The 26975-nt window shown below is 36.1% G+C and overlaps 2 protein-coding genes across 5 annotated transcripts in view; one reads left to right on the forward strand and one right to left on the reverse strand.

The window, feature by feature from the left end:
• The window catches only part of BTBD10 (BTB domain containing 10), a 72882-nt gene extending 46461 nt beyond the window's left edge, over positions 1–26421 (forward strand). For all 4 annotated transcript variants that reach the window (XM_004752007.3, XM_004752009.3, XM_004752010.3 and 1 more), the window contains 7 exons: positions 5956–6152; positions 8465–8750; positions 11686–11788; positions 13434–13554; positions 19621–19818; positions 22314–22424; positions 25287–26421. In XM_004752007.3, coding sequence (XP_004752064.1) covers positions 5956–6152; positions 8465–8750; positions 11686–11788; positions 13434–13554; positions 19621–19818; positions 22314–22424; positions 25287–25597 — 1327 coding nt within the window. In that variant the 3' untranslated portion in view covers positions 25598–26421. The remainder of the gene's footprint in view (positions 1–5955; positions 6153–8464; positions 8751–11685; positions 11789–13433; positions 13555–19620; positions 19819–22313; positions 22425–25286) is intronic.
• Positions 20700–26975, reverse strand: part of ARNTL (aryl hydrocarbon receptor nuclear translocator like) — a 105047-nt gene continuing 98771 nt past the window's right edge. Inside the window, exon 21 of the mRNA XM_045065794.1 lies at positions 20700–20978. Within this exon, the coding sequence (XP_044921729.1) occupies positions 20953–20978 (26 nt within the window). The 3' untranslated portion in view covers positions 20700–20952. The remainder of the gene's footprint in view (positions 20979–26975) is intronic.

Here is a 26975-nt window from a genome sequence, read left to right on the forward strand (position 1 = left end):
AATCTCTTAATATAAGTATGGAGTTCTTACACTTTTATCAGATTTTGCTTCATGTATCTTGAAGCTGTATTATGAAGCAGAAGAACTTTTGGGACATGGTTTTAATGAATATATCCCGCTTTTCTTTTTGATATGCCTTGGTAATATTCTTTGCTCTATAGTCTACTTTGATATTAATATTGTTACTTTTGCTTTCTCTTGACTAGTGTCCGCATAGTTGATTTTTCATTATCCTTTTATAGTGAATCTCCTTGTACTTTTATATTTGAAGTGTATTTCAGGTAGGCAACATATGTAATTGGGTCTGACTTTTATATCTAGTCTGATAATCTCTACCTTTTATGGGTTAGGCCACTTACATTTAATGTGATTATAGATATGATTAAGTCTATCATCTTGCTTTTTATTTTCTTTTTGTCCCATTTGTTCTTGTTTCCCCATCCTCTCCCTTTTTCCTTTGCCCTCTTGGATTAATTGCATCTTTTTTTTTTTTAATGATTTCATTTTCTCTTCTGTGTTGGCTCATTACCTGTAATTCTTCATTTCCTTACTTTAGTGGTTGTTTGAGGGCTTGTAATACAAATCTTTAATTTATCAGTCTACCTTCAAGCCGTACTACTTGACACAAGAAATGGTTTAAGAGCCACAATAGTGTACTTTTATGTCTCTCATCCCAAACTTGCTATTGTAGTTATGTGTATATGTTATAAGCCCCATACTGTATTGTTATAATTATTATTTAAATCTTTTAAAGAGATTTGTTTGAATCTTTTAAAGAGATTTAAACAATATAAAAAAGATCTTCCCATGTAGTTACTATTTCCAGTGTTCTTCAATCCCTTTGTGTAGATTCATATTTTCTTCTGGCATTACTTTTTCTTCTGACTAAAGGGCTTCCTTTAACTCTTCCTATAATGCCGGTCTGCTCATGGTTAATTAATTAACTCATCTTTTTGTGTGTCTGAAAATGGATTTCCCTCTTTATTTTTGAAGATGTTTCAGCTAGATAAAGCAAATATAGGTTCACAGGTTTTTTTTTTTTTTTTCTTAAAATATGGGATTTGTTGTGTGTAATACATGTAGTATTACATTTCAAGACATTCAAATATTTTTTCTTTTCTTTACCTTTCTTCCTTTATGGACTCCATTATACTTATATTAGGGCATTTGAAATTGACCTGCTGCTCACTTTTACTCCATTTATTTTTTTTATAATGAATACTATATTTATTTTTGGTATTTCCTCTTGCTGTGTCTTCAAATTCACAAATCTTTTCTTCTATAATGTGTAATTTTCTTTAATTCCATCCAGTCTATTTTTCATCTAAGATATCATTTTTTATATCTCTGGAAGTTTGATCTGCATCTTTTTTTTCCTTCTGTATTTCTACATAACCTTTTGGAGCAATATGATTATAATGACTTCTAATGTCATTGTTTCTAATTCTGAGACATGTCAGTTCCAAGCTGATTTTGATTGAGTTTTTAAAATCTCTTACAGGTTATGTTTTCCTACTTATTTGCACGCCTGGTAATTTTTTATTGAATGCCATACATTGTGAATTTTACCTTATTTGGATGCTGGGTATTATTTTTTTCTATAAATATTCTTGAGCTTTGTTTTACACTTGAGTTCCTTGGAAACAGTTTGATTCTTTTCAGGTCTTCCTGTTAAGATTTGTTAGATATGACTAGCACGGTGACCAGTCTAGGTCTGATTCCCATTTCAGAGTCAAGACCATCATTGAAACCACACTCATTAAAATGTTGATTCAATTTTAAATCCCATAGTGCTTTTTTAAAATTTTAAAACTAGTCAAGATTCTTTCTTCAATGCCCTATGAATTACGAGGTTTTCCAGCCTGCCTGGGGGAAGTAGGTCCTATATGAGTCCTGGTCACTGTGTCTTCTTATCCTTTGAGTTGGTTCTTTCCCGAGCCTTATGTCGTTTCCTCAGATGTATTCGCTGGTTGGTACTCAGCTCAGTATTTCAAGAAGACTGCAGATCTCTGAAGTTTTTTCTCTGTGCTGCTTGCTCCCCACCTCTAGTGCTCTTTTTTTTTTTTTTTTTTTTTTTTTTTTAAAGATTTTATTTATTTATTTGACAGAGAGAGATCACAAGTAGGTAGAGAGGCAGGCAGAGAGAGAGAGGAGGAGGAAACAGGCTCCTTGCCGAGCAGAGAGCCCGATGCGGGACTCGATCCCAGGACCCTGAGATCATGACCTGAGCCGAAGGCAGCGGCTTAACCCACTGAGCCACCCAGGCGCCCCCCTCTAGTGCTCTTTGCTGAGAACTCTTGGCACCTACTATTCCCAAGCTCTCCAGCTCCTTACCTGAGTCTACCAGGTTCCACCTGGGTTTCACTTCCCTATTTACTCTGGAAAATCTCTTAAGATAGTAATTTGGAAAGAGACTCATAATCTCACAAAATAAACTGAGGGTTGCTGTGGGGAGGAGGAGCATGCAGAGGGTGGTTGGGTAATGGACATTGGGGAGGGTTTATGATATGGTGAGTACTGTGAAGTGTGTAAGCCTGACGATTCACAGACCTATACTCCTGGGGCAAATAACATATTATATGTTTATAAAAATAATTAATAAAAAATAGTAATTTGGAAAAATAATTTAGAGCAGTTGTTGGGCTTATCTCATTTGTTTTTCATCTTTCAGGGATCACTGTCGTTGCTGATGAACTGTGTCTTACAAACCATTGATTTATATATTTTGTCTACTTTTTTCCCCCAGATAGGAAAACAAATTCAATCCTTGTTATTCTGTCTTGACTAAAAGTAGATGTTGGAGCTGATGTAATCTTCAACTCCTTACCTGTCCTGAGTTCACAGATCTCTGACTTTTAAATGCAACATGAAGCAGACTTATCCCCTCTGAACTTGCTTGTCCTCATTTTCTTTAACACGTACTAATTATTTTTGTCCTTAGAGTGCTTTTCTGATCTAAAATTATTTAATTAAATCAAGTAGGACATAATTAGTCTTCCATGACATCTGATTTTGAAGGTTTGATGCAGAGTACATTCCATTTGGGAATGAAAATAAAGAATGGAAGTATGATCCTTTTGCATTTCTTTAAAATCTAAACATTTTAGATGTAAAGCCAATATTTTAGCAGAATAAATGCTTAGTAGCAGTTAATGTTTCAGTTATAAAAGTGTCTGATAGAAACACTTTTTCTTTTTTTTTTTTTTTAAAGATTTTATTTATTTATTTGACAGAGAGAGATCACAAGTAGGCAGAGAGGCAGGCAGAGAGAGAGAGAGGAGGAAGCAGGCTCCCTGCTGAGCAGAGAGCCCGATGCGGGACTCAATCCCAGGACCCTGAGATCATGACCTGAGCCGAAGGCAGTGGCCCAGCCCACTGAGCCACCCAGGCGCCCTAGAAACACTTTTTTTCAATTAATCAGTTTGGCCTCACCCAAACTGAACATTTGTCCTGCATTTGGCCTTAGTTGTAGTTGGGTTTATACCTTGTCCATTAGATTAACAATTAGATTCATATTTAAGCACATTTAAAACTTAACAGCTAAGATAATTTGAGGAGGTTTTTATTTCAATATATAATCCTTTTTCTATTTGTGTAGATTGCTTTCTTTTTCCTACTTTATTATTTTTTTAAAAGATTTTATTTATTTATTTGACAGATGGAGACCAAAAGTGGGCAGAGAGGCAGGCAGAGGGAGGAGGAAGCAGGCTCCCTACTGAGCAGAGAGCCCAATATGGGGTTCTATCCCAGGACCCAGAGCTGAAGGCAGAGGCTTTAACCCACTGAGCCACCCAGGGCGCCCCTCTTTTTCCTACCTTAAGACAAACCAGAAATTCCATTGTTTCTACTCTGAAGTTTTTAACATAAATGCAGTAGGATCTTTTCTATAAGAAGAAAACTATTATGTTCCAAGGATGCAGTCCTGTTTTGATCTTTTTCACTAGAAAGAAGATGGGAGTAGAATTTTTTTGCTCTGTGGCTTTATGAAAGACAAATAGCTGATAAAGGTTGATAGGTTGCCTTTATTTCCCTAGAAGTAACTCTTAGGATAAATACAAAGTTAGCCTTATCTTTTATCTTTGTAGTCTGTTATAATGAGGTGGTGACTGAGTATCTTAATAAAAGAAAATACTAAAATAACAAAAGAATTGTAGATAATAAGCCAACAGAGGAGATGTTCCAGAAGCACTATGGGATTTAAAATTGAATCAAGAAGATTTAAATTTTAATGAGTGTGGTTTCAGTGATGGAGTGCTGGGTTAATAATATGGAGGGGACACTGGAATGAATTAAAAGGCTTAGGGTAGGGGCACCCGGGTGGCTCAGTGGGTTAAAGCCTCTGCCTTTGGCTCAGGTCATGATCCCAGGGTTCTGGGATCAAGCCCCCGCATCAGGCTCTCTGCTCAGCAGGGAGCCTGCTTCCTCCTTTCTCTCTGCCTGCCTTTCTGCCTACTTGTGATCTCTGTCTGTCAAATAAATAAATAAAATCTTAAAAAAAAAAATTAAAAAAAGGCCTAGGGTATAGTATTATTAGCATATCTACTAAATACTGTGTGACTCCGAGCAGTCTTATAATTGAATTTTAATATCTCCATCTGTCATAACTAAATAAACTAGTATTTAATTGGGGGATTCTATTGTGCTAGGTACATTGTTGGTTAGTGTACTTCTATTTCTTCGTTTAATCCTCATATTAACCTTAATAAAGTAAATAGAACCTATATTTTACAGATGAGGAAATGTTCCATAATGTTAAGTAATACTCAACATGTTGAGCAACTAAGTATTAGAGTACATTTTGTGTTATATTTCTGTATTTCTCTAAAACTGTGAAGTTTCTTCTGTTTCTATTTATAAAAAACACTAAATTTTTAAACCATGCATCATGGTATAATGATGAGATGGTAAATTTCCAGATGTATTAGGTTTGGCTCTCTCTTTGTTCTTGTCAATTTTCTTACCTGCAATGTACTTTATGAAAATCTTACTTAGTTGCCAGCACCTGATTCACCAGTGATTAACTCAAGTCTGTAGTGAAGTTTTATTCCTCTGAGATATTAAAGCATTTATTATCTATTTCTCACTTATTAGTTACATATTTGAGATGTACTTACCAGCTTTATATTTGAAATTTGGGATTACTATTGAATTGTTTAAATTTGTGTGTTCATGTATTACTGATACACATCTATTACTGAGACGGGTACATGCAAGTCCCTTGAGGGAACTTCTCTATAGCATTGTACATGTGGTACATATATCTTCATAAATAATTGTGACTTAATTCTGCCAATTAGACTAGTTTAATCATCATTCTCAGGTATTCACTTCTTATAAGCAAATTTACCTAAGATATTTTAAAATTTTAAATTCTGTAGCTTTACAGAGCACAGTTAATTAAGCTTTTTAGAGAAATGCTTTTCAAAGAAACTTTTTTTTGCCAAAAATTTTGAAAGGAGTTCAATCAAAATCAAGATGAGTTGATATTAAAGTAAGCATGTAGGCTTATTGTATTTGGCAAGGAGACCAGTTACTTTGCCCCATAGCTGATTTTTTTGGAGTTCTGAAAGCTGGTGTTCTCTCTGCCTGTGCCTCGCCACCCCCTGCCCCCATCAAAGAGAGAAAAATGTTTGAGCAATATTTAGAAGATCTGGGTGGTCTCTAGTACTACTACTATTACTACTACTACTTACTCAAAAGTTAATTAACATTTCTGGGCTTTAGTTTTTCTCATTCTTAAAAAAAAAAAAACTGAGTTGGATTATTTGATCTTTAAATATACTCTGTTCCAGCATTTATAAAACCTACATGTTTAAGATAATTGTTTCAGAATTGTAGCATTTGATTCTTAAACTTCAAAATAGTAGTAGTTTAATGTTAATTGCTTTTTTCTTTAAAAGCATTTGTGATCTCCTGTTCCACTTTTATGGTTAATTTTCTTTTTTGACTTACCAGTACTCCCTCACGTGTTGCTAAAGGAGTTGTTGACCACACCAAAATGAGTCTACATGGTGCTAGCGGGGGACATGAACGATCAAGAGATAGACGAAGATCAAGTGACAGATCACGAGATTCATCTCACGAAAGAACAGAATCTCAACTCACTCCTTGTATTAGAAATGTTACTTCTCCAACACGACAACACCATGTTGGTACGTAAAATTAACTTATCTTCCTGACAGTTTTTAAAAGCATGCAGTTACCTTTTTAAAACAGTAATGACTGTGAATTCTGCCTAGTACTTGAGAGTAAAATTAACTTCTTAGTTCTATTCAGTTGCTATTTTAGCTTAGCTTCATTCTTGCTATAAGAAATCAGCTTATTAAATGAAACTTAAAAGTGATTTTTTTTAGTCTGGGACAGTTTCATAAGAAATTTGAAAAGCCTTTAAAACTGTGATATGAGATAATTTGTTTAATTTTTAAAAATATTTGAGGGAGAGAGAGAGAGAGCGTGAGTCCATGCAGGAGTATGGGGAGGAAGGGAGTGGCAGAAGGAGAGGGAGCAGCAGGCTCCCCACTGAGCAGATGCCCTGGAGCTAGATCCCAGGAGCCAGGGATCCTGACCTGAGCCTAAGGCAGACATTTAACCGACTGAGCCACCCAGGTGCCCCTAAGTCTCAAATTGATTTTGATCTTATGTGATACATACAAAGTGGTTTATTTTTAAAAATTTGTAGTAAACTGTTGATAGGAATTCTTGGTTAATCATGCTAGAAAAGGAAGTGAAAGCTAGAATAACCATGTAGTAATTTATTTTAAGTTTTGACAGTATTTTAAATTTAACTTAAAAAATAGATAGTGAAAAAGAAGGTGTGAAGTGTTTTGTTTTGTTTTGTTTTTTTTCTTGGCAAGTAGCTCATGTCTTTTTTTTTTCGTTCCTACTCATTACTGTAAATGAACATTATTATATTTCAGGTAAATAAATTGTGTGACTGAGGAGAAGTACATTAGCAATGTGAACTTGTTGATTTTCATTTTCCCTTGGAGAAGGGGCAAATTTAATACCTTCACATTGTTTTCCGATTGTTTCAAATTAAAATCATTTATCTTAGGGCTTAATTATACAGAGAGATTGTCAGTATCTAAGTAGGTCCTCAAAGTCAAACTAGTACTGATAAGCCAAAAATCCATGCAAGTATAAATAGGAGTTGACAGTTCATTAATATGCTAAATTCAATCCCTGGGAAGAGAATAGGAAGATAAAATAAATGATTCTTATTAATTCGGCAAATTTTGGTTTTGGGATGCTACCAGCATTCTGGAAACAGGCAATAAAATGGAGGTGTCAGAATATCTCTGGAGATAAAGCAAACCTAATTATATCATCAGTAAAGCTGTACAGAATGTTCTGAGTAGCCTGAGTCATGGAGGAATTTGGCAGAAGCTGATGAATCTGATGAGATGGAGGTACATTTTTAGGTCACCTTTAAAGTGTAGTTCTATCCTCTAGAGGGAACTTATCACAGAATCTTAGTTTTAATTTTCCCTTTATAGAATATTAGAACAGCTGAAGAAAATCTTCTGAATTTTAACAATATTTCCTACCTAATTAAAATTATGGATAGTAATTATATGATCCTCTAGAATCTGTGGCAGTGCTTTTATTCCAACAAAAAGTGAGACTGAAAAAAAAGCAATGTATCATAAGCTATTGAAGCCATTTTATTTGGTTGGTAGACATTAAAAGTCATTTGAAAGAATAAGTACTTTATGTCCTTAGTGACCATTTTTCTTCCTTTGGGGCCTTGCTTTTGTGAGATAAATTACTAGTTTGAGGATGGCCTAATTAATATAGTGAGAGTCCAAAGTTTGTACTTAGTGTTCTCAGAGTAGTACTAATACTTTTAGTATTTAGGACAGTTAAAGTTGGTATTTTCATTAATCTTTTACTTCCTGTCAGTGCTTATTTGACTTGTAAACTTGTAAGTCTATTCTATTCCTTGGGTTTCATGTATTTTTAAATAGCATACTAGCATGAAATTTACCTTAATTTTGATCTTAGTCTGAGTGAGCATTAGTCAGCTATACATCTTTTTAAAAATCTACAAAAATTAACTTAGAAAACATTTTGATATTTTAGGTTTTATTCCTGGGAAGTAATATTTATGGTGCTCTGTGAAAATGTTACTTGAAATAAAAAAGCAGAAATGCTTTGATTGATTGATATTACTTTATTTTTTGAGAGAGAGAGTGTGAGAGAGTGCATGCATGCACAAGTGGCGGTGGGGGGTGGGGGGCAGAGGGAGAGGGAGAAGCAGACTCTCTGCTGAGCAGAGAGTCCAATGTGGCAGGACCCTGAGATCATGACCTGAGCCAAGGTCGACCCTTAACCAACTGAGCTGCCCAGGCCCCCAGAAATGTGATTTAAAACAACTTTTCTACATCAGAATTTTTAAAAGATAAATGTGGATCTTGAATTTTTTTAAAGGAAAATTTGCATAACTTTAACATCTTTATTTCAGAACGAGAAAAAGATCATAGTTCTTCTCGTCCAAGTAGTCCTCGTCCTCAAAAAGCATCTCCAAATGGTTCCAGTAGCAGTGCTGGGAACAGCAGCAGAAACAGTAGTCAGTCAAGTTCGGATGGTAGCTGTAAGACATCTGGGGAGATGGTGTTTGTATATGAAAATGCAAAAGAAGGAGCTCGGAATGTGAGAACATCGGAACGAGTAACACTAATAGTGGATAACACTAGATTTGTTGTAGACCCATCCATTTTTACTGCACAGCCAAATACAATGTTGGGCAGGTTTGTATTATTGCAGTTCTTTGTATTATTATAAAGCACTTTCACATTATTTTACTTAAGTTTTACAGTAATTCCCTGTTCGAATGTAGTATTCCTGTTCTATAGATGAACTGAGCTTTGAAAGTTAAATATAACTTGCTCAAGTTAGTATAACTTGTTCAAGTCAGATCTTGAACTTGGTTTTATTTCTAACAATTTTTGTTATATCAAGAAGAAAAAAAAACTATTTAATGAAGATAGGGTCCTAAACAATCTCCACAGGTTAAAACCTTAAATTGTATCTAACAAGGTGAGTATAACAGTAATATATGCTTTTTTCACTTGGGGAAATCCTAAATTCAACCACCAAATATAGCAGGTATTAGCATTTTGTTTAAAGAGGAAAAAAAACCAGTTTGGTTAGCTGAAAAGTCAGCATGAATTGCCAGATAAATTAAAAAAAAAAAAAAAGGAAGGTATTAACAAGTAGTTAGAATGAAGGAAAGAGACTTGTGGTCGTATTCTAATCTGTGTGGGTCTAGAGTAAAGGTCAATGTGAAGTTTGTAGTTGTGGGAACTGTGGTCTTAAAAGAATGATATAGACAATATAGACTTGATTTTTCATTGTGTCCAAAATGAGGAGCAAATACCTTTTCTTTATTTTTTTTCCATTTTTTTCAAGTTACCTTTTCATTGTAAAATTAGTATCTTTTCCTGTTCTAATATAAAGTGGAGGAGCATAGAAATGAAACAGAAATTTATATGGTGTTAAAAACTTGTTTTTTTTTCCCTAGGTTGTATATGAGTAACTATTTAGGATGGCTTTGTGTGTGTACATGTGATTTCTCCTCTGAATACAGAATAAAAGCTCACATGACATTGCACATTTTGAATAGCCGAATATTCTTTTTAACATTGGCAGTTAGACTTTACATATCTGAGGCAAAGAAAACAAGTACAGCTTTTATGTATTTTTAGGAGCACAAAGGAAGATTATTGAGGGAAGGTGTCAGGAGGATGACTCGACACTATTAATACTTTTTTTTTGTGAAGATTTTATTTGAGAGAAAGAATGAGAGAGAGAGTATGAGAGGGGAGAGAGTCAGAGGGAGAAGCAGACTACCCACGGAGCAGGGAGCCTGATGCAGGACTCGATCCTGGGACTCCAGGATCATGACCTGAGCTGAAGGCAGTTGCTTAACCAACTGAGCCACCCAGGCACCTGACACTACTAATACTTTAAATTTTTACCCCAATTTTAAAGAAACACTCTTAAAAAGTAGATATTTGAAATCCTTTGTTAGGCTACCTTTTCTTTAAAAGCAAAACAAAACAAAGTCCAAAATATTTCTGTGTGTGTATCCATATTGAAGTGAGAAGCATAACATTCTCCTTTTGTTAAAAAAAAAAAAAAATTCAAGTATTTGAGAAAATTGCATGACATTTGATTCCTGAAAGACTGTCCTTGCCTTTTTTTTTTTTTTTTTAAACAGTGAAGTTTATCCCAGTTCTGGGATACAGCGAAGTCTTTTTCATGCCAGTTGAGTAAAGCATATCTTTGGGGATGAAAATTAATATTCATGGGTACTGTAAAAAGCAGTTGGCATTCTTTTGGAAACTTCGAAATAAAAAAGCTTTGTTCTTTATAGATTTCTGTGTTATAACAAAAGAAGAAACCATTTAAATTGGGAAATTGTTGAGTACAATACTTAAGAATGATGGAATCATTTAATTTGGAGGTCCAACTTCCTTAACCACAGTTTTAAAATTTTCTTGAGAGTAATGCATTAAACTTTTGATTTTGAAGAACATACTCTGCACATTTGCTCTTTTCTTTTGCTTTTTATTTTTTAAATTTATTTATTTGACAGACAGAGATCACAAGTAGGCAGAAGGGCAGGCAGAGAGAGAGGGGGAAGCAGGTGGGGCTCCAACCCAGGACCCTCGGATCATGACCTGAGCCGAAAGCAGAGGCTTTAACCCACTGAGCCACCCAGGTGCCCCTCTTCAAAAAACATTTCATAGTTACTATGAAAGTGCCAAGAACATTACTTGAAAAAATAGAAATCTGTATTTTCTTTTCTTTTTTTTTTTTTTAAGATATTATTTATTTATTTGACAGACAGAGATCACAAGTTGGCAGAGAGGTAGGGAGAGAGAGAGAAGGGGAAGCAGGCTCCCTGCTGAGCAGAGAGCCAGATGTGGGGCCCAATCCCAGGACCCTGAGATCATGACCTGAGCCGAAAGCAGAGGCTTAACCCACTGAGCCACCCAGGCACCCCAGAAATCTATATTTTCTTATGTAAAAATTAGTATTGAGAGCTTTTTACTCATTTGTTTAAACTTTTGATTCACTGCTTAGCTTCCTCATTCCTCTTTACCCGAGCATTTATTGCTAATTTTTCAGTTCTGGGATACAAGTGTAAGAATTTTGAGTGATGTTTCTTATATTTATGTTAGAGTTGTGAAAAGTGAAACAACCTAACCTGCCTGTTCCTACTTTACTGTATGTGCTGCATTATAGCATTAACTTTGCAGTGAGGGCAGCAGTTTTAAGGAAGAGGTACAGATAACATGGTTTCCCTTTTCCATTTTTTCCCCCCTTTCTGGTAAGTTTAGTATAAAAATCACCTTTTCCCCTAGATTGATTGATTGATTGATTGATTTTTTTTTTCTCTCTCCCTGAGAAGAAGGGGTGAAAAGTTCTTTAGCTTCTGAGTTTTGTCAGCTGATTTTGTTTGCTTATAGGGAATCTATATTACTATTCCCTCCCGTCAGAAAGGTAGTATTTTTAATAATCCTTCATTTATTACTTTTGTCAGAATAAATTGCTAAAAATTTTTTAACTAATTTATGAATAAATTGTAATTCCTTTTTACTTTTGTACGTGAAATAAATTTTCCCTTTGAAGGCAATATCCTATTGTTACATCTCTCATTATTTACTAATATCATAGGATGTTTGGATCTGGCAGAGAACATAACTTTACACGTCCTAATGAGAAGGGAGAGTATGAAGTGGCAGAGGGAATTGGCTCCACAGTGTTTCGAGCTATTCTGGTGAGTGCTTATTTCTTGTGTCTTGACTTAATCATAGAACTCCCTTTTGGTAGGTATTTGTATTAGAAGCAGAGTTCTCTTTGGATATCTCTATGCAGAATATTGTTTTTTATTTTATTTATTTATTTATTAAGATTTTATTTATTTATTGGACAGACAGAGATCACAAGTAGGCAGAGAGGCAGGCAGAGAGAGAGGTGGAGGCAGGCTCCCCGCCGAGCAGAGAGCCCGATGCGGGGCTTGATCCCAGGACCCTGGGGTTATGACCTGAGCTGAAGGCAGAGGCTTAACCCACTGAGCCACCCAGGCGCCCTGGGAATATTGTTTTTTTAAAAAATACCATTTTATTCATTTTTATTTTAGTACATAAAGATAATATGATACAAATGCAGGTCGGAGGATGTGACATCTCTTAAGTATAAACAGGTGGTTCTTTTAAAGGGTTTAGTGGTAATCCATCTGGAGTCATGTTATTACTCCCTCTCTAATTCTCTTAAATACAATAAGTTCATCATTTTTGCTATCTTAGATAAATGTGATTACTTGAATTCTAATATTTTATTGCCTATAACTGGCAATGTGGACAGTTAACATATAAAAGTCACCTAAAATGTAATAGTGTTTTTGTTTTAAACCTTTTTTTTTTTTGAGGTTTTAACCTTTTATTTTGAGGAATATTTGAATTATTATTACAGAGTTCCTACTTGTAATTTCAAATCATTGATAAAGCTTTGATTTATAGTCTGTTGACTAAGAAAATGGGCAGGGAGGATCATGGGGTAAAAGACAGGAATGGAAGTTGATCTTGATTAGGTTGTTGTTAATACTTGGGCAAGTACCAAAAGACATCTTGCTTGCACTAGTATAGCAACTTTATTGTGTTATTGTGGCTCTGAACCTCAAGAAGCTTAAGGCAGATCTTAATTTGGGGGGAGGGGAGGTGCTTTAGCTAGCCCTACTTCATTTAACTCCCGATGGAGTTGCTGAGTAAAAAAAAAATACTTATGACTCAGCTGTAATTTGGGGGCTAGCCCTTAACAATTTTTAAAGCAGATCTTGGAAATAAGTACTATTTATTGTTCATATTTTGGGACACACCATAAAATAGTATTTGGAAGAAGAATATGTAATTGTGCATTCTGTTTATATATATTAATACCTGGAATATGACTCTGAAGTTCTTTACTAAGAACCACAAATTTTGCTCAATTCTGTAAGTAATATTTAAGATACCTTAAAATACATCATTTAACTTTATTATTTTTTTAAAAAGTTTTAAAATTTGATGGTAGTTATATAGAAAAATAACTTGTAGAGTGGAAAATACATATGAATTGGCATGCTACGATAGAGAGAAGCAGCATATCAGTATCAGGAGACCTGGCTTTCCTGTGCTAATAAATAATTATTTGACTAGGTGAGTCAGCGAACCCATTTGGGCCAACGTTTTCTTATTGGTAAAATGAAAAAGTGGTTAGGTGAACAGAGGTCCCATCTAACTTTAAAATTCCACAGTTCAGAAATCTCAGAGCTCCACTGTTTTTGAAAATGCTAGCAGCTTCACCTTAATAGTAAGGTTTTGGCCACCTTATGCTGTAGATGTTTTATGCATTCTTTACATTTTTTTTCTTTTCTTTTTTTTTAGGATTACTACAAAACAGGAATAATTCGCTGTCCTGATGGCATATCTATTCCTGAACTGAGAGAAGCATGCGACTACCTTTGTATTTCTTTTGAATATAGTACTATTAAATGTAGAGATCTCAGTAAGTATGATGCTTTGTGTGTGAGTGGTTTGTAGAGTTACAATATATTGGAATGAAAACCCTGAAAGAGTGCTGTTCATGTGGACATCAGATATTTGTTTAATTGGATTATAAAGCACTGTGATACTATAAGGATGCTTTATGGAAGTCTACAGAGATTTTTATAACCAATTGTGCAATTTTCCAAAACTTCAAAAAAATTTTTTATATATGTATGTTTGTATGTATATATGTATATTTATTTTTGATACACTCTTCTAGATTTCCTCCTTGACCCCATCTCTGTCATTTGTTGCCAGTATTTATCTCCCAGCTTGGGAGCCCTGGCTTTGGTCAAGTATGGTATTTGGCTTCACTCCTGAGATCACATCAACCAAAAATTTATAATTTTTTGTACCTTCCAAGTAAGATAATATTCTAAGCCACTGTGGAAGATAACTCTCAAAGAGAATATTTGTCATTAAAGATCTTAGATTAAATACCTAACCCTCATTTATCTAAAGGGTTGAGTGACTTTGTCTTAAGAACATCAACAACCTCAGAGCTTCAGAATCTAGAACTTTGGAAATCCCAAGTTTTTGATCAGTGTTTTCCCTTTACCACCACCCCATACTCCTCCCTCTACCATTTGCCATACCTCCTGAGTGGAAGAAGAAAGGTGATTATACACAGAAAAGTCAGAATAAGAGAATTTTCAGATGTTGACTTAGATGCTGAGTGATTGGAGAAGTTCAGAAGGAGAGGTCATTGTGTGCTAGATGGATTGGGAATGAGTTCAGAGGAGGCAGGTAGTAAAGAATAAATTGGAATGATTAGAAAGAATAGTGTAAGGAAGTAGTTTAACCGCTGAGATTTTTGGACTAAAGATGCAAATAACATATTTTGGAAAGAACCTAGTTGGGACAGAGACTTTATATCAGGACCAATAGGAGATGAGAATAAATAGATGGGCCACATTGTAGAAGGTCTTTGATCCAAACTCATGTTTTTAAAACTCATGTTTTATCCTATGTATGGTGGGAAGTCATTTCAAAAGCTTCCTATATGTGGTTATAGCCTTATATGGACTTAGGTTATCTTTACTTCATGAACCTAAACTCACCAGTAGCTTGCCATACCTTCTCAAAGATTGGTGTGTTAGAAACTGTGAATGTGAAATGTTAAATAATTTTTTAGAAGATTTTATTTATTTGAGAGAGAGAGCACAAGCAGGAGGAGCAGAAAAGGGAGAGGGAGAAGCAGGCTTCCTGCTGAGCAGGGAGCCTGATATAGGGCTCTATCCCAGGACTCTGGGATCATGACCCAAGTTGAAGCAGTCACTTAACCGCTGAGCCACCCAGGTGCCCTGTGAATGGGAAATTTCATTTCATATTTTAAGGCACCTAGTGTATACTTAAAGATAGGTGTTTTCTTCATGCTTATTTAAGAGCTATCTCATTGAAATTGTGTGGTCTTACTAAGTCCTCCCCTAAGATACCACTTTATTATTGCCAAACATTCTTTAAAGTCTTCATAAAAATATCAGTAGGTAGGATAAAGTGGCTGGTCCACCTCTGAGTCCATTTCTCTATAAATGATATTTAAAAGTTTAAAGTCAAATAGGTAGAGCATACATAAGTAAATTCGAACAAAATTTGTTTTTTCACATCTTAAAAAATGTTTTTACTAAACCATGAGCATTAATTATTCTAATTTAGATCCTTGAGATCGAGTTTTGTGTTCTTTTTTAATTCATAGAGCCATTTTAATTTCAATTCTTAAAATTAGATATTAAATTTGGGGGACTATCAGATAAAAAATATGATGTGGATTTGGTTTTATAATCCTTTGGACATAGACTCTGTTAAAGGTAAAAGTCTTTATTTAAAATACGTATAATAATGTTTTTTCTAGACTTTGGCTTTTAAATAATTATAACTATTTCCATAATACTTGTAATACATATTTTTAAAAATAGAATTCTCATAGACTTTATTAAAATAAAACTATGTAGAATTTGAAGAGATAAAAATGTCCTTGTAAAAATATAATAGGATACTGTAGGTGTAGACTTGAGTCCAAAACTGAATTGTTTCTTGTTCATATGTGCCTTTACTGAATACTAGAATGGCACATTACACTAAGATGTCTGTTTGTGTCTTAAAATTATACAAAGGACTATCTATACCTTTTCAACTTTGTGTCTATAGTGCTTGCCCATCACATAGTAAGGACTCAATAAACATTTGCTGAATAAATAAATTATTTTATCCCCCATGCATTTTTTTAGGATCCCATTCTAATTGTTGTCATCTTCTCTGTATCATTAGTCTTTTCCTCTGTATAGAGTAATCCTTAGCCTCAGACTCAAATCTAACTTATGTCTATTGTAGATATTAAAGAAAATTATTTAAAATATTTTAAGGTTTTCTTTGGAATTCTTTGAAGTTAGTTTTAGAAAAATTAACATTTTTACTGTCTCCAACTGCTGTCTTTCCGTTCACTAAGTTTTCTTTTATGTCTTTAATTTCTTCTGATCTTGTTTATTTTTTGATATTTTGTATTTTTTTTGTTGTATGTAGAGTATATTTAAATTTTCTAACTGCTAACATAAGAAAATTATTGAATTTTATATATTTGTATGAGCTACCTAACAGAACTCTATTTCTAATCGTTTTTCAGTTGGTTCTCACATATGCTTGGTGGATAATTGGCTCTGTTGTAACTAATACTTTATATATATATATTTTGTGTCTTAGTGCATTGGCTAGAATATTTTGAACAGTGTTTAAAAATTTAGTGGTAATGCTCATATCCCTGTCTTTGAAGGCATTTTCTTTAGATGTCACTGTTAAGTCACTCCTTTCTTCTTGACTCTTTCTTACTTTAGCTCCTTGACATCCTTCTTTTAGGCCTTCTATCTTTCTCTCACTTGCTCCCTGATCCTTGATCTCTTGAATGAACTCATTCCCGAGTGTTCTGTGTTAAGCTCCCTTCTCTCTCACAGAACCTATACACTTATTCTAAGTGATGCCATTCATCGTTATGGCTTCAAACACTCCATACACTGTGGATTTCCAATACTTTATTTCTAATACTTTTTTTTTTTTAAGATTTTTAAATTTATTTGACAGAGAGAGACACAGTGAGAGAGGGAACACAAGCAGGGGAAGTGGGAGAGGGAGAAGCAGGCTTCCTGCTGAGCAGGGAGCCCCGATGTGGGGCCCAATCCCAAGACTTTGGGATTATGACCTAAGCCAAAGGCAGCCGCTTAACGGCTGAGCCCCTCAGGTGCCCCACTTTATCTCTAATTCTTAAGTATCACTATGTGTTTCTAGTTTACCATTTAACTTATAATCCTTCCGCCTCTTACTCAGGCTTTTTGTGAGTTCCATGAATATAGTAAATATAATGATGAACAAGACAGACCTTGTCCCTGCCTTTATGGAGTTTACAGTCTAGTGGGGAAGTAATGAACAGTAATGAAAAGTAATGACAAGCTGTGAACAATAGCTTGACAGGTAATGAAAAGCTGTGAAAAATGTGGTGAAGAAATGAGATGCTATGAGAAGTATATGGTAAAGGGGCTGTGGAAAGTCATTATCTAAGTGACATTAAAGCTGAGGCCTAAAGGAATGGCAAGTGGATAAGATGCTGACTGTACCAGGCAGCAGAAAAGGTATTTGCAGAGGTTGTCAGGTTGGGAGGAATATGACATGCTTAAGGAACTGAAAGAAGATGGAAGTATGGCTAGAGTGGAGGGATGGAGTGTGAGTTGTAAGAAGTAAGTCCAGAGAAGTAGGGAGAAAACAAAATTTATTAACTGAATAAATATCTGATGACTGTTAATTCTCTACCAGTCTGTTCTAAGTTTTGGGGATGCAGCATGAACAAACTAGGCAAAGCTTCCTGTTCTAATGGCACTTATTATACTCTTTGGGGGAAGACAGACAAACCAGGTGAACAAGTAACATATGGTATGTTAGTGATCACTGCTGTGGAGCGGGGGAAAGTAAGGAAGGGACATAGAGCAGCCAGAGAAGCCTTAACTGGAGAGGAAAGCTTAATTTCAAGCAGAAAGTAACAATGAATGCAAGGGTTGAGGCAGCTTGCCTGGCATGTTTGAGATCAGCAAAGAGAGTGAAGTAAGTTAGAGTGTCCAAAGTAGGAGATAAGGTTAGGAGGGGACCTAGGTCATGGAGGACCTTTACCTTTTGGCTTTTACTCTGAGTGATGTGGGAAGCCATTGCACCGTTTTGAACAGAGTAGTAATATGATCTTCGAGGTTGTACCATTTCATGGGAGCAGAATTCAGTATAGATTTGTACAGTGCTATGGTCCTGATATGACTGGTTTAAAAAAATTACTCTTGACTATTGTGTTGGAAATGGATTGCAAGGGGGAATTAAGGTAAAAGTAATTGGATATTTAGGAAGCTGTTGCCATAATTCAAGTAGGAGATAGTGATGGGTTAAATCAGGGTGGGAGCAGTAGGAGTTGTTAAATTCTGGACATACTGGATAGCAGAGTTGTAAGGATTAGCTTGTTGATTGAGTTATGAGATGGGGAAGAGAGAAGAAGACTTTAATTTACTGGAAATGTGGAGTTGCCATGAAGTGAGATGTAGGAAACTTCATGGGGAGTGAAAATTTAGAAGCTTGATTTGGGACATGTTAAATTTGAAATACTCACTAGACGTCCAAGTGGAGATGGTTAGGGGGGCATTGGGTATATATGTTTAAAGTTCAAGAGAGAAATATGGGCCAGACTAAATTTATGTGCAGGATATACTCACACCCTCCTCCTCCCCACCGGATTTACATACAATATATATCTATATGTAGTGTTTAAAGAAAATATTTTTTAAAGGACTCTACACACTGGTCTGTAATCTCCTTTTCATGTAACAGGTCTTTATGGACCAAGTTAAGGATTTAGGACTTTTGTTTTTGGTTAGTATTGGCCATGAAAGACTTAAACTAGAGGAGATGCATAATTTGGCTGCTGGAGGGAGGATGAATTACACAGGAGCAAAAGTAAATGTTGGGGGAATATAATTAGGTTTTATAGTAGTTGGGGTAAGAGTTAAGGATGACTTGGACTTGGTGGGGGCATTGGGGATAGAGTGTATTCTGGTGATGTATTGCTATGTAACCATTCCAAACTTAGCATAAAGTATAATTTTTATTCTGTGGGTCAAGAACTCAGGGTACAGCAGAGGTGGTTTGTGTCTGCTTCACAATATGTGAGGTCTCATCTCATGAATAATTGAAGGGCTGAGGTGACGCAGAAGGCTACAGGCTTCTTCACTCACAAGTCTGATGCTTGCAGTGAAAAGACTCAAATGCTGGGTTCAGCGAGGACTGTCAGAGAACCTGCATGTGACCTCTTCATGCATCTTGGGCATGCATCTGGGTTCAGCAGGGAAGTACTTGGAGCGTGAGCATTACGAGGACCAAAACAAAACTGCAAATCATGCACCATCACCTCTGCCATGCTCCCTTGGTTACAGGCAAGTCAGTGTGACCAGCCTAGGTTAAAGGGGAGGAGAATTAGATTCCACTTCCAGGGAGATATCAAGGTTCCATTGCAGAAAAGTATGTGGAATAAGAGATTCTGTAGTTATCTTTGGTTAGCATCTTCCAGAAAAGGAAATGACACAGTTCAAGATACATTTAAGAGGTAGACTTGATAGGGCTTGAGGAATGGTTGAATTAAGAGATGCAAGCGGAATCAATGATTCATTTATTTATTCTACAAGTATTTAAGTTCCTGCTATATGCCTGGCACTCTTCTGAGATGAATCTGAGAAATGAATGGATGGCAGGGGCGATTACGGATTTGGAAAACACTGCAGGGAGAAGCAGATAGGATTGAATTGACTTTTAAATATATTAAGGTTGAGGTGCCTGGGAAGTATCATCTCAATGGAGATTTCCAGAAGGTAGTTGAATATAATACATCTAGAATATAGAAGACAAGAATTAGTGGAATGTTTTTTGTGTGTTTTTTTGCTTCTGCTCTTTTACTCATCAATCATCAACAAAATAAAACAAAACCAAGATATTTTTGTGGGTTTCATTTCAGGTGCCCTAATGCATGAGTTATCAAATGATGGTGCTCGTAGACAATTTGAATTTTATCTGGAAGAAATGATCCTGCCTCTCATGGTAGCTAGTGCCCAGAGTGGGGAAAGAGAATGCCACATAGTAGTCCTTACAGACGATGATGTGGTTGATTGGGATGAAGAGTATCCACCACAGATGGGAGAAGAGTATTCACAAAGTAAGTACTGTGGCATGTTTTCTCTCTCTTGAATCATCACAGATTCTGTCTTTATCTTTTAGAATACTGATCAAAGGACAGTTTTTGTAAAGAAAGTACTTTGAACTCTTACCTACACCAGGAGTCAGCAAACTATGGCCTGTGGGTCAAAATCCAGCCTATTGCCTGTTTTTAGAGATAAACTTTTATGTATTGTCTGTGGCTGCTTTTGCGCTACAATGGCAGAGTTGAGTAGTTGCAAGAGACCGCATGGCTCGCAAACTCCAAAGTATTTACTCTCTGGCCCCTTACAGAAAAAGTATCCCCACCCCTGTCATGCACAGAAATGGTTTGCTCTTTGTTGAGTATCTGAATCTTGATGGATTTTTTTTTCTTTGCATTTGAAAAGCCTTTTAGGGAAGTAGATCCTGCAGTAAATAGATTATAAAAAATCAGCTGGGTTTTTAGATGAATTGTTATTTGTATATTCAATGAGAAGCTTCGGTGCATTAATTTCTAGGGTGACTTTAGTTCTAAGATGATCCCTTTTTAGTATCCTACCTGTTCCTGCAGGATATAGTGACCCTTCAGAAAGCTTTGTGGAACTATAGTTAGGTATTTCTGACCAAAATATCTTCTCTTGAGCAACAGTGACTTTTTCCTTACTACACTTTCACACCTTTCCTGATTAGAGCCTTTTGATTTTTTGGTTGTCAGAAAATTTATATTATTTTTCTTGATGAACCCAGTGTAGTATTTTTGAGCTGTTTTATAGATTTGAGAAGACACAGTTAAAAGAATGATTTGAGGAACTAGGTAAAATAGCCCAGCATCTTGTTCTATACTCCAGTCTGTGTTGACTTGGTAAAGATCAGGGTTTCAGTAAAAAATACAGAAATACAGCAAGTTCACAGAATGCTTTAATTTCTCACTTTTTCATTTTACTTATCCTTGTCTAAAATCAAAACAAAGCAGATGCTGAGGGGTTTTCTTTTTGAGTTCTAAAGATTTCAGAAGATTATTTTAACATAAGTTACGGTAGCACTTTTCAGAATTTACATCAAGATGTTTACTTTGCACAATATACTTAATGAGTGTTGTGATTCTTCTCTGGACAGTTGTCGTAACAGACATTTTTGTTGTATTTCTTCATTCCTAGCTTCTTTGCTGACAGTAGTTTTCTGTAATAATATGTGGAATAAAAAGTTGAACAAAACACAGGAAAAATGGAAGAGTAACAAAATGTAAAAGAAATATTCTACATTATTTTCCACTAAAAAAGAGTAATGAACAAACCAAAATAAATTGTAGTTTTCAAAAAGTTTGCCTCCAGGAGAGTAGAGCCAGCTATGGAACACAGAAATAACATTATAGTGACAGAGGAATTATGGTAGAACTGGCTTTTCCATTTCAATTGTTGTACTTTCCATGCCTGTTGTGTTCTTTGGTTTGTTTTCTTGTTTTTCATCTTAAGCTTTGAAGCTTAAAAAGGACTGAAAATATTTTTACTTCATTTGTCTAAATATATTTCATTTCATGCCAAGATGTTTCAAACTAAAGAAGATTCATTTGAGGAGACACAGCCTCTTCAGCCTGATTTTCCTGCCTGTGACATTGACACCATCTATTCCGAGATGTCAGCAAAACTTTATCTTAAAATACCAGTAATCTTAAGGCTGTAAATCACAAATTTACCCCATGAGTAGCATCTGTATACGTATTTTCCTTTTATTGGCTCTTAAACCAGCATGTTTGGTTTGTGAGTGTGTTTTTCTTTTTTTGAAAAAACCTTTGCAGTTCACCTTTTAAGGGAGATAACTCCACCTGAAAGAGAGAAGGCGAGGAAGGTCCATCAGTCTAACTCCCTGAAGTTCCCAGCACATTTGGAAGACTCAACATGTTGTCAGTGGAATGTCCTTTGCAAAGCCAGTTTGCTCTAAACAGACTAACCGAGGCAGAACATGCTCGAATCTGCCATTTTTAACATCAGTATTAAATGGGGGCTGTTCGCCTGAATTGAAAACAGTTTGTGGGGAGGGTCTTTGCCTTTTGGGGGAATTATTAATAGTTGCTCAATCCATGAAATATAAGATGTATCCATTTTGTCCCCTCTGACAAGGCAGTTTTTTCCCTTCCAGACGAGGCCTCCTCTATTTTGCCTGCTTGATAATGATGTGATATTGCCATCTTCTTTTGGTTCTCTTATTTGAAGAAAGTGGGGCAGAGCCTATTGCAATAAGTTTGTATATGATATATCTTTCAGAAGGAGATTTGTCTTCCTATGGATTGGGTTACCTGATTATTAAAGCTTTTTTCGTTTCAACTTAAGTAGACATTTGCTTATACATTAACTGTACTGAATTATCCTGTCATGTTGGCTAGTCATCCTTTCGCATCACTGCATCCATTATTTGGGCTTTTAGGGTTGTCAGGCCCCTTTGATGATCATGATGATTTTAAGTTCTTCTCCAAGTACTTTGATTTTAATAAAATATTTTTGTCTTTTTTGTTTCCAGTTATTTATAGCACAAAATTATATAGATTTTTCAAGTACATTGAAAACAGAGATGTGGCCAAATCAGTTTTGAAGGAGAGGGGTCTTAAGAAGATTAGATTGGGAATAGAAGGTAAGACATTTCCATTATCTTTCTATTAATTTTTTTAAAAAGGTTAAAAATCAAATCGCATTTAGAATATAGTTTGAGAAGTACATACTTCATGAAAACTCAGATGACTGAATGAATGCTCACTCACGCAGTAGTCCTGTACATAACAAAAATTAACTTCCTTTATCTGAAAAGATAGAAAGCCAATAGAAATTATTATTTATTCCATAAGATTCCCTAACAATAGGGAGAAGTGAGTTTGTCTTTTCTGCTATAAGTCATCACCTGATGCCTTTTCTGCCTAAACCCACGTAGTGTGTTTGGGTACACGTGCATACATAAGATTGGCAGGGATCTTTGCCCATTAGTGATCATTGGTGTTCCTCAAAGCCCAACAGAACTAAAAACTACTCTCTGAAAATGCATGTAAAAGCACATTAGTAGTTTACAGGTTCTTAAGGTAGAATATACTTACTTTCAAAATAAATACAGATTTCAAACTTAATTTCGTCTTGTTAAATGCATTAATTTTTAGATTGCTTTTACTTTGTGATTTACATGGATTTTTCCAGATGCTGTGTCAGATACTTCTTTTATTTTAAAGTGCCCTTACTAAGAACAAAGTATCCCCCTTGGCATAATGTGGCATAGTGTAAAGACAAAAGGTTCTGGAACCACATTACCTGCATTCATATCCTATGACTGAGTAACTCTATGAACTTCGCCAGGGCACGTAACTTCTCTGTGCTTCCCATTCCTCATCTAAAATGGGAGCATTAGTAAGTACTTTATAGGGTTATGATGATGACAGATTGAATACATGAAAAACACTTAAAACAGGGGCGCCTGAGTGGCTCAGTGGGTTAAGCCTGTCTTTGGCTCAGGTCATGATCCCAGGTCTTGGAATGGAGCCCTGCATTGGGCTCCCTGCTCAGTGGGGAGTCTGCTTCTCCCTCTCCCACTCCCCCTGCTTGTCTCTCTCTCTACAAAATAAATCAATAAAGTCTTCAAAAAAATTTTTAAAAAACCCACTTAAAACAGGGCCTGGCACATAGAGATTTATCAGTATATGTTTGTGATGCTGATATGGAAGATAATGGGGTTGATCAATGACTAGCTCAGCTGCTGGAGATCTCAGTAATGGGCTGATGAGACACAGGAGAAAGAATGACCAGAAATAGGATCTTGGCAGGAAGGGGAGAAGACTTTAGGTTTAAAAACATAGTTTTTTTTTTTTTTTTTAAATGTCGGAGCATTGTTGACACATTGCTTCACCAGTGTGTGTTGTCTTCTGTTGTTTTGTAAATAGTGGGATTTAGCTGTTTGATTTCAGAGCTTGAGAGAAGGCGCCTGGAGTCTACTGCAAATTAGGAGAATGAGAAAGGCCTCTCTCAGGTTGAGATATTTGAGCTGAAGCTTGATGACAAGTAGGTTGGAACCAGGTTGTAAAAAAGCCTTACGGATTATGCTAAGGACTTTGGACTTGCCCTCAAAGCATGAGGAAACCATTGGTAGTTTTTAAGGGAGGATGTAATATGATTGATTACATTTGTATGGGAGTAGTGATTCTGTGTGGAGGGCAAACTGGATTATGATGAGGTGGGAATTTTATAAACTAATAGCCTAAGAGGAATCAAGGACAAGGTAATAGAACCTGAGACCTTTCTGAACTCCAGTGCTGTCCTTCAGATGGTAATTGACTGGAATTGTGAGACAAAGACATTCTACAGAGGGTCTTTAAAACGTTTTTTAGTCCTGCTTGCCCCTGAGCTCCCTTACCTGAGCCACGTATATACAGGTCTTTCTAGTTTTTTGATTCTAAGGCAGGCTGTAGCCCATGAGCCAAATCTAACCCATTGCCTGATTTCCTCCCCTGCCCGTTGCCTGTTCTTTTGTAAATAAACTTCTACTGGAACTAGACATGCTCACTCATTTACATATTTCTGTGGCTGATTTCACTTTACAATGGCATAGTTGAGTAGTTGCAAGAGAAGCTGAAAATGACCCTGAAATATTTATTATCTGGTCCTTTACAGAAAATGTTTGCCAATCCCTGGCCTAAATTAGCAATTCTTGCTAGTAGGAGGGAGGAAAGGGACTTAACAATATTTTCTAAGGAGTATGTGTTTTTGGAAAAATTGCCGTACTGGTAACTGACTGAAACTTTTCCCAAACTAGAATTGTCTTCAGTAATTGTCAGTTTTCAGTAATTATCCAAGAGGAGGAAGGTATAATTAACCAGGGAAGCACCTTTGGATGAGCTGGATGCCAAGCTGGATGAACTGCTTGGTTTTTGGGGAGTAGTGTTAAAATAATGGGTTTGCTGACCTAGGTGCAGAAGTATACCTAGAACCAGTGAAGATGAAGAACTATACATCGCTTGCTATCTTCTTAAAGGGGGAAAAAAAAAAAAACGAAAAAGAAAAAACCCATGGCAATACAAAGATAAAATTTAGGCTTACAGAAATTAGAAGGCTAATGTGGCAATAAATTGCAGGCCTTGAGGCTAGACAATCCTGTGAAAGGAAGGGCTCAGTGATATTAAGGATACACAGATAGAGCCCAAGATGCACAGACTACATACCATTGACTTCAGGACCTATCCCCTCCATGTTTTTACTTCAAAAATCTTTTTCTGGTGGTTGATGTATTGAGTGGCTGAGAGGATGATGGAAGCTTGTGTGAATTGCAGCAGTAGGATTTCTGTGTTTGGCTGTTGACTGAGGAGATGGAATATTGGTTTCCTTTCTTTGTTTTAATTTGTTTGTTCGGGAACTACAGCCAAAAAGCCCTCTTCAGGCTAACTTGGGTGAGAAGTGTGTGGGACTGTGTACATGCTTGGGTATGTATGTATCCTCAGGTTTCAAAACTTCTCTCCTCCAGGTTATCCTACCTACAAAGAAAAAGTAAAGAAAAGGCCTGGGGGCCGCCCAGAAGTGATTTACAACTATGTCCAAAGACCCTTTATTCGAATGTCTTGGGAGAAGGAAGAAGGAAAGAGTCGGCATGTAGACTTTCAGTGCGTAAAGAGTAAATCGATCACCAATCTCGCAGCCGCTGCCGCAGACATTCCGCAGGACCAGCTAGTAGTCATGCACCCGACTCCGCAAGTGGATGAGCTGGATATTCTCCCTATTCATCCCCCTTCTGGCAACAATGACCTCGATCCTGATGCGCAGAATCCAATGCTGTGAGGCTGATGTTCCTTGAAACCATAGCATGCTACTCTTCACGGTGACGCTGCACTCTCCACATTCTGCACTGCAGGGCCGCTCTCTTCATCGTGAGATGCACATGACGGTGTTTAGGATATTGCAGTGTAGGCTTTTTTAAAGACCAAAGGTAGCTGAATGGTTTTTTAAATGAGTACAACTCTAGCATCCTGAGGTTCCAGTTATATAAATGTATTTGTTTACCAGTAGGTTTGTGAAATTGGTTCTTTGTATGGGGGACAGTCCTTTTTCACACATCTAGATATTTTCAGAAGTGGTGAAAATTGGCAGCTGGGGTATTTTCAGTTTAGATTGATATTCATCACACCCCAGATAAAATGTAGAATATTCTATAGTTGCACTTTATAAATGGTGGTTAAATGGAACTGTTCAAGCCATTTTTATAGTTGTGATGCACAATATAACTGAAATAAGTGCTTCTATCAAAGTATTCCTTCAGTAAAATGTGTATAGTTGCTGCCCATGATGGGCGAAAAAGGAGTATTTATCATTGGGCTTATCTGAATGATTTGGAGGTGATCCAATGCCCATTATCTTATTTCTCGCCAGTGCCGTTTTTGCCCTTTTAGAGTGAGTCACATGCAGGAAGTGTGAACATCAGAGATGGTTTATTATCCAGTCTGCCTTACCCTTAATCTGTTCAGATATTTATTTACTAATTTTTTTTTCTTAAGAGTTATGGGATAGGAAAATGAAGTGTTTGCTCTTCATTTACTAAATGATTGTAAACTCAAGTTTTTCATCAAAATAAAATTCCATTGTTTTAATGTTTCTGATCAACTTCATACCCACCTTGACCAGATTCTTAGTCTCATAATTAGCAGATTTCCTGTCTTTTTGGTATTAATATAACTAGAAACCACCTAGTAGCTCCTGGAACTCCCACTTTGGTTTGTGTCTGATGAAGCACTTAGATCCCCCCCCCCCGCCCCGCCCCGCCCCGCCCCCACAATCCACAGTAATGTTTGACTGAAAAAAGAAAGGGTGAAACAACTTTACTAGGTTACAGGATAACCTTAAGTTTCAGAACCAATTTCTGACACTGGTTCAGTGTTTTGTCCATTATACTGTACTGTTCTTCTTGGCAAACTATTTGTGCAAATGCTTTTTTACAAAAATACTCTGTAGCCCAACTCAAGAAGAAAGTGGTAGTACTTAGGTGCTTTGGGTCACACACTTAATGTGTGAACCACACTACTGGGAGCGGAGAGGAGCTGTAGGAAAGAAGTCCATATGTTACACCTAATCTTGAATTTGTAATTTCATAGAATTTGAAATATGTGTTTAAGCAGTAACATCACTATGTTCATGTAAAGTTGCAATAATTTGGAGATTAACG

Source organism: Mustela putorius, unplaced genomic scaffold, assembly GCF_011764305.1.
Source record: "Mustela putorius furo isolate JIRA1106 unplaced genomic scaffold, ASM1176430v1.1 tig00003859_pilon_pilon_pilon, whole genome shotgun sequence".
Lineage (NCBI taxonomy): Eukaryota > Metazoa > Chordata > Mammalia > Carnivora > Mustelidae > Mustela > Mustela putorius.